At 42.1% G+C, this 12,184-nt stretch overlaps 1 protein-coding gene across 2 annotated transcripts in view; it reads left to right on the top strand.

The window, feature by feature from the left end:
• Positions 1–12,184, top strand: part of LOC135204861 (cilia- and flagella-associated protein 43-like) — a 53,204-nt gene that overhangs the window by 39,066 nt on the left and 1,954 nt on the right. The window contains exons 1-18 of one of the 2 annotated variants that reach the window (XM_064235082.1): positions 515–705; positions 1,335–1,417; positions 1,832–1,947; positions 2,083–2,197; positions 3,226–3,317; positions 3,607–3,916; positions 4,366–4,482; positions 4,850–4,990; positions 5,133–5,219; positions 5,749–5,982; positions 6,069–6,212; positions 6,531–6,701; positions 7,003–7,181; positions 7,962–8,088; positions 8,777–8,859; positions 10,432–10,624; positions 10,749–10,943; positions 11,666–11,824. In XM_064235082.1, the coding sequence (XP_064091152.1) occupies positions 1,337–1,417; positions 1,832–1,947; positions 2,083–2,197; positions 3,226–3,317; positions 3,607–3,916; positions 4,366–4,482; positions 4,850–4,990; positions 5,133–5,219; positions 5,749–5,982; positions 6,069–6,212; positions 6,531–6,701; positions 7,003–7,181; positions 7,962–8,088; positions 8,777–8,859; positions 10,432–10,624; positions 10,749–10,943; positions 11,666–11,824 (2,544 nt within the window). In that variant the 5' untranslated portion in view covers positions 515–705; positions 1,335–1,336. Of the gene's footprint in view, positions 1–514; positions 706–1,334; positions 1,418–1,831; positions 1,948–2,082; positions 2,198–3,225; positions 3,318–3,606; positions 3,917–4,365; positions 4,483–4,849; positions 4,991–5,132; positions 5,220–5,748; positions 5,983–6,068; positions 6,213–6,530; positions 6,702–7,002; positions 7,182–7,961; positions 8,089–8,776; positions 8,860–10,431; positions 10,625–10,748; positions 10,944–11,665; positions 11,825–12,184 lie in introns of those variants that run through there. The other variant, XM_064235083.1, reaches the window with a different exon arrangement.

Raw genomic sequence — 12,184 nt, 5'->3', positions numbered from 1 at the left:
ATATAGTCACAAATGTAAATGTTTAATCGGTTCTAAAATGGTGGACGAACGTAAATCATTATAGATAGATAGGCCTATATATAGAAGAGCATTTGCTATATATAGGCTCATTGAACCTCAAGGTCGAACTATAGGCCTAAATATATAGAAGAGCATCTGCTATATACGTATAACCAAATTGAACCTCAAGATCGAACTAGACCTATATGCAGAACAGCATTTGTTATATATATTCTAGCTATAATTGGTCCTTACGGTCAAAATAGGCCTATATATGGAAACCAGGAAAGATATTATCGACTGTAATTTTTTTTTTTAGCAAAAGTGTTGAAAAGAGCCAGGTTTAATTATTTTTAACAGATTTTCTGTGTGTGTATAATTATTATACTTCAGAAGTTACTAGACCCAGACCTAGAGAGAGAGAGAGAGAGAGAGAGAGAGAGAGAGAGAGAGAGAGAGAGAGGTTCTATCAACCACCCACTCTCTCTCTCTCACGCGCTAAACGCCCCAGGCGACGGTTGGCGGCCGCCGTTGCCATGGCAACGGGAGGACGCTAACCTGACAGCGGTCAGCTGATCGCTTCATTAAGCAAAAATTCTACGTATGGTTTAGAAGTCGAGGAGGACAAATTCAACGCTTATTTACGCGTTCTTGGCGTTGCTCGCGTTTATCAAATGCCCTCTCAGGCGTGGGGGAAAACTTAAGGTGAGACATAAGAAGGCTGGTTTGCTTTTAAATTAGAAGTGAGAGGAAATATTTCGACTTTTTCAGACGAAAGCTTCAATCGTTCATGGCTCTTACGTCTTGGAATAGGACTAGTCAGTTGTAGGCCGAGTGTTTGTGTGTTTATATTGACGGACACAAGTGACATAGACAAGCAAACATACACACACACACACACACACATATATTCAGACAACCAATCAATAAATCAGTAAAAGAAGAATAAATAAAGACAACCAAACAATAATGTGCTTAAACGTCTCTTCAAGGCAGAACACCAATAAAAAAAAACTAAGTGGTCAATATATCATATATGAACCAAAAATTTCATATATATAACTATCATCAAGGGAGTGAATTGAGCCTTAAAATAACGTAGTGGGGAAATGATTAAGTTATGGATGATAAAGGGAAACACGAGGAAGGCAGCGGGAATCCTGCAAGAGTTGCGGATAGCCAGAAGTGATCGCTGTGGATAGGACTAGGTCACGGATGCACGCTTGATCTCTTATTATTTCTTTTACACTTGGGCGAAAGCTAATGTGAACTAAGCAACCTGCGTAAACCTCGGTGCTACAACACTGACCTAACCTAACCTAATCTCATTCCAGAAATGTCCGAAAGCGAGGAGACCTTTTCGTCGCCATCAGCGTTCGACACCTTCAGGACCAGCGTGGATCACATCTGCGTGCAGGTAAGTCTAGACGTTTGCTGCTTTCGCGCAGAGTGTAGCCGTAATGTCAGGAAGAGTAGATTACTGTTGGACTGTAATTTATCTCTCAGTAGGTCTTACTGACCTTCAATTTAGAAAAACTGCCTTCACGAAGGAAGATATGTGGGTGGGTGTTCTATGAACCACCTGGTGCATTCTTGTAATGCTGTTGTCACAATCATCTTACAGTACAACATAGGAATCTGCATGTCAAAGTTGCAATAATGTTTGAAATATGTGTAATGAATCATCAGGCTATCAAGACTTGGTTTCCAAAACATCTGAAAGTCTTAATCAATGAACAGAGTTAGTAATAAGACTAGCTGCAGATGGTTTCAAGTCGTTTCTGTCTGTCATACTCGAGTTACCGATGAGTGGTTTTCATTCTCATTCAAGCTGGACAAACTCCTGGAGGAAAATGCCACCCTGGACGATGCCCACCGGTTGCCCGTGACCGACTTCACGGTGAATCCGCAGAAGCTGATCACGTTGCAGGAGAGCCTAATCCAGTCGTGAGTAGCCCTTCGCATTAGACGGAAATCCTATACACCCGCTTGTAAGTAGTCTTATGCACCAGTTAGAACGCACTGTGGTACTTCAGACGCTCTTGAATTCATTCTCGTCTTCTTCTTTCTCTCTCTACCCAGGGAACTGAAAGTCGTCCGGGACGTTGAGAGGGAACGGCTGGACAAACTCCTCCAGTGCCACTTCCTGAAGAGCTCGGCCTGGGATGAGATGTGCGTCAAGTCCAAATCACTATTCGTGAGTGGAGTCGCTTGAGGTGTCACTGTTCTTTCTGAGTCATGTTTGATTAAACCAGCTCTTAAGTAGATTAACTAGACTCTGTTCTTTTACATCTGTCCATCCGTCTGTGGTGTTTGAGCATGGTAACACTGCATCCCGGGCTTTTCTGGACTAGCTTAATCATTTGGGACTTCAGTCAGAGGATTTATGAATGGGAGGAACCATGGTTTTACCAACCACACCTCTCCTTCCCTCCATTAACATCGGAAAGTAAAATTTTTTAATCATTTTTCAGCTCACGATTTCATTCCTCGCCTCCTTGTTTCATTATCACTATCGAAGTAGATGTTTGCATAGCAAGACACTCCTATGGCAAAATATTAAGAGGAATCAGTATACTAACGTGTTCTGTAACAGTTCGAAAATGACCTGAGATGACCCCTCAAAAAGAATGACCCAATGGGAAAACTGTCATTTGTGGAAATATGTTTAAGCATCACCTCATTCCCTTCAGGGAGTGTAACCCTATGAAGAGGAAGACTTCACTGGAATGAAATGATTTAATTGGGGTAGGAAAAGGCCCTATGCAAGATACCCCTCATTAAACGTGACCTTCAGGTTCAAATGACCTACGACTGAAAAATGAATTTAATAGAGGACTGACAAGTAGATAATAAGTCTCACCAAGTATCGTGGTGATGGTGTGTGCACAACTTGGTTACCTTATCAGGATCAGATGGTTGCTATGCTCCATCTAGCAATCCTATGACTATCACACCAATACAAAAACGATGCCAAAACTAGCAAATAGTCTGTAGTGTGAAATCTCCATTTCTTAGGGGATGGGGCAGGGAAGCAGATGGGTAGTCTCACAGCCTTTGACTAAATAGTCTCCCATGGGACAGAAAATCTGAATCGTGGCAACAGAGGCTTAGAGATAGTACTACATGTTTCCTAGGACGGGTGTCACGCAGTTGTATATCTTGTACAGAACGAACAGATTTGGACCCCAGTACTTCTTCTTCATAATTTCTGTCTCCTTCCAGTGCATCACCAAGGACTCATGCGTCAAGAACTACCCAATCAGAGAACCCGACGTGAATAGCTGGCAAAAGGTCTTGGAAGCTGTGTCCTTCAGGTAGGAATTAAGGATAACTTTGCACCATTCCAGGTTGCTGTTGTGTAACTGAGGTTGTTTTGGGGTTGTAATCCTCAGTACAGGATGAACATCTTTTGATTTTACATGTTGTTACTGCTTTTGTTGTGAATGTATAATCTCATTCAGTACGACTGGTTGAATGATGTTATTTTACCTGTTACCTTTGGCGTTGCTTCCTGGCTCAAGTTGGCTATGAAATGACGCTGGTATGTGTCTGTAAGGATTCCATGAAATACAATCCTCACCCTAAGCATTGTACCGCTTCCAGACTCCGTGAACTGGAAGGCTCAATCGGCGTGGAATCGCCCGCTGGAAAAGGCAAGAGGAAGGAGAGCTCCTGGAAGAAGAACGTTGCATCTGACACTTCCAGGAAGCCCAAAGGTCTGCAGGATCTCTTGGACACGGCCAAATCGAGCGGGAGAGACACGACTCAGAGCGGAGGAACAGGAGGGGCCGATGACAGCTCTGCCTTCAACCTGGAGAGGGACGTGGACGGGGAGTTCTGCAACCACCTTCTCTACCCTCAGGAGGAACTGACAAGCAGGGAGAAGGTCGAGAGGCAGCTAGTTCTCATTCAGGTTAGGAATACACCTCAGGTGTTCTTTAGGGGCTGACTGCAGACATGGGGGTATAAAGTATCTCCCTGCTCTCACCCACTTTGACCAGATTAGGTCAAAGGTATGGTTTTTTTTAGGCCAGTTTTTAGCAAAACCAACATGCTTGCACTCTTCTGGTGAGCAGTTGCTCCTTCTTCTGATTCCCAAAGTATTTTGAAAATGAATTTATCTCGATGCTTACTCCCTCATAGTGCAAAAAAAAAAAAAAGTTCATCCTCGCTCGACCATGAAAGACATGCGGCTTCATCCCTGATAGTGCAAAAGAAAGACATGCGGCTTCATTGTACAGTCACACAGTGTCCATGGTACCTGCCATGATAGGGTTCACCTGCCATTTAAGGGTGAATCCAACAGCTAGCTGTACTGCCCAGGAATATTAATCTTGCAACTTTTACTTCTTCCATCCCCAGTTCATGACCAGGAAACTGAAGGACGCCTTTAATGCGAGATTTGACGGCGTCCACCAGAAGAAAGGGAAGGTCATCGAGGAAGTTCAGAGACTCACTAAGAGGAAAAGACAACTGAAGGTAAGACTTGCAATACGCTGGTTATTCGTTACGAGTAGATTGTATAAACTGGAGGAATTCATGTGCAATCTGGCATGAAGAAGCTCCTGTTGATTTTTTAATAATGGCATGAAGCCAGGCCTTGCTACAGAGGGCCAGTGAAATTAGGAGCAAACGCCTCTGTTGAGCCCAAATCAAAACAGAAATCAAATCAAAAAAAGGAAAAAGGAGTCAGCTATCCAAAGATAACTGACCTGAGCTCAGAATGCAATGGACTGTTTCTTTATGATTGACAAATATAAACAGCTAGTTGAGACTCTTTTGAAATCATAACTTCTCCAGTTTTACATGGTTTCTGTCAGACTGTGCCCCTGCGTGCCTATTTCAGGAGGAGCTAGCAGCCGTGAAGAAGGAGCAGCGGGAGAGCGCTACACAGGGCACCAAAGGGATGAGCCTCAGTGTTGGGGGCACCAGTGGAGGAAGTAGCAGATCCATGTCTGACAGTGGACGTCCTGCCAGTGCTCTGCCAGTAAGTACGATAAGCCTCTCTGCTGAACGGTCAGGTTCCTGCGATAAAGAGCGATGAGCGTCTAGGCTTTAGTTCATTGACAAAGAGCAACTGGGTCTCTGTAGAGGGATGACTGAAAGGATCTTTTTGTAACTTCCTGCAGGAAGAGGACGACGATGACGGAGACTACGACCCGCAGTGGAGACCAGAGGAATGCCCGGAGCTGTTGCTGGATGTCGATGACTCTGAGGTGGGAGCGGCAGAGGGGTTGTCAAGCAACCCTTGGAGTTCACTCTAGATATTTTCTATTCTCTGTATTTTAGATTATTCATTCTTGTTTTATCGTAACTCTGACTCTGTACATATGTTAATGTCACACCTCCTGACTTTATGATTCAGACTAGGTGATAAGTGATTAGGCTTGGTATAGCTCATTAGTTTATTAGGTAGGCCTTCATCTCTGAGACTATGATGACTATACATATCACAAGCTGACCACAAGCTATATTTATGCTATATCATCTATAGAAGCAAAGAAGAAACTGAGGTTCTGTTTAACATTGTTATTACAACACAATTTTAATGGTCATATAAGATAGATAGAAGCTACTTCAAGTCCAAGTTCTTACAACCTTCTATCTTGCAGGAGTCTCAGGTCTGCCTTTTTGCTTTGGGACACTGCTAGATCAGAGAACTGGGTTGTTACAAGCCTCTCTGAGAAGTTCATTTCAGAAAAATTTATTCATTTACCTAAATAATATTCTTCCTCTCCCGAGCAGATAAGTACGGAGAACGTGAGTGTGGATGGCACGAAGACGCCCAGCACGGCTAGGGCAGCCTCCGCTGCGGGAGGAGAAGCAGACGGTGGGAGGACTCCTCAACCTTCCTCCAAGTCCCCTAGCGGAGGGCCGCCATCTATTGGTTCAGATGCCACCTGGGCAGAGGCGAGGACAGCTTTCCTCGCCGGTCCGCGCCCTCACAAGAGCAAGTCTGCAAAAACGCCAGCCGGACCAGTGAGTATCAGACTAGGTGTACGTAGAAATGAGTTTACTTGTTGGTGTCTTTCGCATATTGTCCTAAATCCTGTGCGCATCCTCAGGGAACCAAGGGCCAAGACTGGACCTGGGCGGAAGCGAGGGCATGGCGAGAGTGGAGGGCTGCCCAGGAAGAGGAGCAGAGGAAACGCCAGGCTCACGTTAACACGCTCAACCTCCAGTTGGAGAGAATAACGCCCACTATCAAGGTAAGAGATTCTGGATAAAGTTAATGGATGGGTATAGTTATCTGGCCGTATGCAGACTTATTATATGAGTATTAGCTTAACAACTGAAATTGAAAATGTTCCTTTTGTAAGCGCCTCTTCGGTATGACATAGGTCTAGTTGTGGCGGTTAAGGTGTTCCTAGGGTACCTCTGAAAGCTTATATAGAACTATGTGATTCACAAATTAAAGCAAGACACTGTCTAGTATACAGCTACAGTGCTTGAGAACAAATGAAACATCACCATTTTCTGAGGAACTGTCCTTTCTCCTTACTCTCTCTTTCTCTCTGTTTTTCCAGAACCTCCTCCAGGAATTTGACAGCCAGGTTCTGACCCTCATCGAATCTCGGGTGTCCACTGACGAAGCCCTCATGCTGTACCAGCTCGTCACTTCAAGGCTGCAGCGTCGACTGTACCACCAGGAAGACCTGCAGAGGAAACTCGCAGGTTTCCAAAATCAACGCAAGGAGGTAGCTAAGAGGCTGTTGTTTTAACAGACATTTCTGTATCTGTGGTTTGTATTGACTTCAGGAGACGAAGAGCAAGTGGTATTAGTCACAAGAATGCATTAGGTATGAGCATAACTGGATAAGAATGCTGGATTCCTTTAAGTATAGTTCTAATGCACCACCATATCAGTTCAGTTGTGAGCTATGTAACGCCCCCTCACTGTGGATGCTTGACTGTTGTTGAGTTCTGTATTTTGTCCTTCTTCCTCTCAATGGAACTCTATATAATTCTCTATATAATTCTCATTTCTCCCTCCAAAAGGTGGAAACCCGACTCTCTCAGGTGGAAGCCGAAGCCGAGGGAAGCCGGAGGGAGGAAGGGCGCGCTAAGGGCCGTCACGACCGACTTCTCGAGCAGCTGAAGGAAGAAGAAGCTGGCCTGAGGCGGACAATAATCAACCTTCCCATCGATCAGTACAACCATCTTTTGTCTCTCTACACGTAGGTTTTTATTGCTGGAAGCTCTTTTTGTTCATTAAGAAACAAAAGGTTATGTAAGAATTTATCTCTCTCTCTCTCTCTCTCTCTCTCTCTCTCTCTCTCTCTCTCTCTCTCTCTCTCAGCTTCGAAGGTCCTTCAAAAGCAGTATCTTTTTATCATCTTCTTCAGAATATCGCCTTATTCAGCCCTACTATTTCAATATAGTAGGGCTGAATAAGGCTCCATATACACGCTCCCTTTCACTCACTAACTCCTCGCGACTCGCTAAACTGGTTTACAAGGAGAAAGTATAGGACTAACGCCGGGGTTCCATTGTTACTGAGAAGAAGAAGATTCAGTGTCAGGTTTCGAATTCGTTCGAGCTCGCTAAGAATAAAGTTAATTATATTTATAATATAAAAATAATGATGATAACACCGGTAGTAATGCCGTAAACTGTTTGTGAAAATGCTTCCTTTTCTATTGCATTGGCGCTTAACGTCTTGAATTAAGGAAAGGAAAGCCATAATGGCGCTTTGAAACGCTTCGTTTAGGGAATCGGACACCGCGGTAACCATCTTCCGTCACGAATGTCGAGCTGTTAGAATGGGAAGGTTTTTTTATGCAAAACTTATAATTCTGATCATTACTATATCCTAAGCAACTTATTATTTACAAATATGAATAATCTAAGAATTTACTTATGTATAGATATTTATACAAGGACATTTAATTGTTACTGAATGCAGATATAAGTACATATAAGTATGCTTTATAGTATTTTTTCTATTTTTACTACAGCAAACGAGCCACAGCAACTGTCCGCCATCTGGATCTCCCGAGCGCCCGAGGTGGAATGACAGGACAACCCCCATTGACCCCCTCGGGGGGCGGACCCCATAGCCCATTAATGTCAGCTCGGGCAGAGGTAAATACAGGCCTATTTTATAGACAAAATAATGGAAAACACTGATGGCAGAGGCAGCTAAAGAATATATATATATATATATATATATATATATATATATATATATATATATATATATATATATATATATATATATATATATATCTATATATATCGGGCCTATTTTAGAAAATGTGAGCAAATTTTGTAACAAAAGCAACTTAATAGTTTGGTAATTCGATTGTAATGATAAAGAATTGAAATCAGATAGCTTTTGTACATAATTTGTTTTAAGATATTTCATTAGATTTGAGGACAAACTAAGCATGATACAATTTCTTAACTTGATCAGTAAGTAAAATTTTTAGTGATTTGACGACTAAAGAAAATATATTAAATATTATATTCTTTAATATTTCACTGGACTGATAATCAAACAGAACATTTAAGAGTTTAACTCGTAAAATATGTTACGCTTATGATAAAAGAGCAGAATACTTTTTATAATATAAATGTAAAATGCTTATAACTTACTCAATATTGTATAATAGTAATCTACTAAGTATTTTATTGTTACACATTCCTGCCTTTGAATATAGGGAGCGCTCCGATCTCCCATTTGCTTTACAAACCTTTTACTGCAGTTAAGAATATCCCGTATGGCAGCAATATTCCTCGAGAGCCTTTTCAGTGTTCCTGTTCCTTCCAGAATGTCGGGTCAGGCATCAGGCCTTCTCGACCTCCGAGTAGCACCTCCAGAAGTGGCGACGACCAGAGACCGGATGACCTCAGGTGATGGTGTTTTGTGGTCTTTGGGGGTCCTTTAGATACACTGTGGGAGGCCACTAAGTCTCACTCATCATACAGTGACTGAATTTGATTTAGAACATCATAAAAAAACAAGTTGCATAGCTTTGATTTGTGATAAGAACTCTTTACAAGATATTATGATCACTGCTGACAGAACCCACTCAAAAATTGCAGTGCCTTTAACATCCAGTAGTGACTCAGTACTGAAACTCTGGTTGCAAAGAGACAACCCAATTAATATCACCAATATTCAAAGCTTGAACAACCAATATGGCGTTTTAGGACTTGTCTGGATGTTGAGTGAGGCTGAGTTAGGTCAAGCCAGGTTAGAATGCGTTCCCTTGTGTAGTCAACATTGGTCTTGAACAAGTACTAGGTACCAAGACTGGTCGAATACTGTCAAAGAACTCTGTTCCATCTCAACTAAATTTAGATTAAGTGAAATGAAGAGAACGCAAAGCAGTTCTTTCGAACTTACTGGACAAAGCAGTTCTTTCAAACTTACTGGACAAAGCAGTTCTTTCGAACTTACTGGACTTTAATTTCTTAGGCAGACTTACGTTGGAAACACACGCTTAGGGTGAGATGTAATGTACATATGGGCATTACTTTCCGTACAGGGTGTAAACGGTCCAACCCAGAACTATCTAATATTAGGAATCATGGAGAATTTTGTAAAAATAGTATAAATCATAAGGACTTCAAGATATTGTTATGAAGTCCATACGAACACCACCTTCCAATTTTGGAATCTTTAGCTATAAAGAAACTAGTTCCAACCTTAAACAACCATTCTTCATCTGTTCCCTTGTACATAGCTTAAACCAGTCCCTTCTTCTTGTTTAATTTCGATGCATTTTCCATACAACAACCGAACGTCGTTGAGACAAGGTGTCTTTTTTACTTTTTTAACTATTCCTAATTTTAGTAATGTCTTTTTATTTATTTATATATTATGTTTTATTTTATTTCATTTTTAGAGTAACTTGTAATTCAATGTTGTAACTTCCCTTGTATTACTTTATTCAATGTGTTTTTTTCTGTCAACAAAAATAATTTAATGCTATATTGCATATCAGTTTTTTATCTTTTATTTTAGCCTGGATGATGAGACATTGGTCTCGAAACGTCGCGATACAAATAAAGTGACACATGATCAATGCTGTCTTCTTCAACGCCTTCTGATTTCTTATTTCCCTTCATCACCAAGTTCTGGAGCCACCTTCCACCATCTATATTTTGCCTGTTATGATATGACCTCCTTCCTTTCCAGATCTGGTTTTAAGTCATCGTTTGGTGTTGCAAAAACCACTCTTTACCTACTTCCGTCCAGGTAAAGAGATTGTACAAAATAAGAATGGGGCTCTTGCTTTCAGAAACATTAGATGTATGTGTGGTTGCTTCAATATTCAGACAAATTCTCGTCTAGGAAGGATAAGTTCATTCTGTTTTTTCGTAGATCTATTTGAATAGCAGTAGCAGCACATCCACGATTAGGCCCATGCAACAACTTCGAACAAAACCATCTCTCTCTCTACCTTCCTCCTTCCTCAGGGTGGAAGACGACCAGATGCCCGAGGGGCTGACGGGGGGCGTCAGGACTTGGCGCCAGTTCCTGAAATATCGCAAAAGGCGCCAAGAACTCCTGGAGGAGGCGGAGGACGCATCCGCCAAGAAAGCCACTGCGTCGGCCAACCTTCAGGCGATGGACGTGCACAGGCAGACTCTCCTGCAGCAAGCACAGAAGGTAATGGAGGAAGGAGCAGCTGTCTACATGTGGAAGTAATTTGTGATTAGACCTATACGCCGTCTTAGGTGAGAGAACCAATAGACCGAACGAGCTCCCAAATTCTCTCCTCTTCTCCAAACAGGTAGACGATGCAATCTCAGAGGTCATGGACGAGCTGACCCAGCTCGACCAGGACATGGAGCTGGTGCTGATCCTCCGCTGCGGTCAGGTCAAACTTGACCTGGACGAGGCTATGGAGGAGACGCTGGAACCTTCCTTCGCAGACGCACAGCTTGTACCCCTGGAGGAACTGGACAAGTTGGAGTCAACTATACAGGTGACAAAGAGGTTCAATACTTTTAAGCTCTGTGGCTGTTCTGAAGAGTTGCGGTCGCATTATTACCATTAGTACTAGTAGTAAATATAATAGATGTAGAAATACTACTAATATAAATGGTATTCAACATTATTAGCATTGTTATCAGTATCATTAGGAAAGGAACATGGGTCTAGCAACAATATTCCATACACTAGTTATCAGAAAATTGCTTCAAATCTGGTTTGTATAAAATACCTAATAGCATAAAGTGTTCCTTTTCATTTGGAACAATATTCCAACGTTGCACTGCTGAACTATCTATAGGCCTATCCCCACAAAAAGGAGAAATTCCAAGGGATCATACAGGTCTGATTACCTTATGCCTATCGATGAATTGTGGACACTCTAAGAAGTGGAAATAGTCCTTCTTGTGTAGAAGTCTCTAAAGTAACAAACCCAAACCACTTTGAACTAACAAGCTGTTATTGCCGTCTCAAATCACCAGCCCTTGGTCGTTCAGTTCAAGTTATTTAAATAATCATATATTACATTAATGATGTGTCCTGTAACCAAGTCAAAAACCACTGATATTGAGATCTTTTTGAGGATGAAGTTGTCAAGCTCAGGTCGATGGCGAATGAAAACGGGACAAACGCTAAGCATCCGGAGTTGCTCAGTTCACTGACGAAGTTGAAGCATCCTAAAGATTTCTCATTTCTCTCGTTTTCTTCTTCTTGCAGAAATGCGGAGGAGTCGACTTCAACGGAAATGACGCCGACGGTGCAGGAGGTGGAAGGACGGAGGACGCTGAGGTCCAGGCCCTCCGCGTACTGAAGGGTCAACTGGAGCTTCAGGTGGAGATCGCTAAGAAAGATCTCCACCACATGAATAACTTCAAGGTGCGTCATGGGGAATCCTTAGGGATCGTTTTGAACTCATTTGAAAGCGACACCGAGGCGAAGTTAATAGAAGACACTTAGAAGGAAGTAAAGCTAATTGCAGACTTATGAGGTCAATTTGATTTTGCACACTCAGCAGAAGGTGGTTGAATGAAATTCTAAACCAATCATTTCCATTGCTATTGTTTCAACTATCTGACAGACGAGACATTTTGTTAGTAGTAATGGTAGAAATAAACCTTTGTGACAGCTCATCCCTTGCTCAGTGCAAGCAAGAGGACGAAAGTAAGAGAGGATAGAATGATTCCTTTTGCTCCTTTACCTAATTCCTATAAATTGTACAAGCCATAGACATAATCA

This window comes from Macrobrachium nipponense, chromosome 47 (assembly GCF_015104395.2).
Source record: "Macrobrachium nipponense isolate FS-2020 chromosome 47, ASM1510439v2, whole genome shotgun sequence".
NCBI lineage: Eukaryota > Metazoa > Arthropoda > Malacostraca > Decapoda > Palaemonidae > Macrobrachium > Macrobrachium nipponense.
Note: the sequence above shows the minus strand (reverse complement) of the source record. Positions and strands in the feature narration are given on the sequence as shown.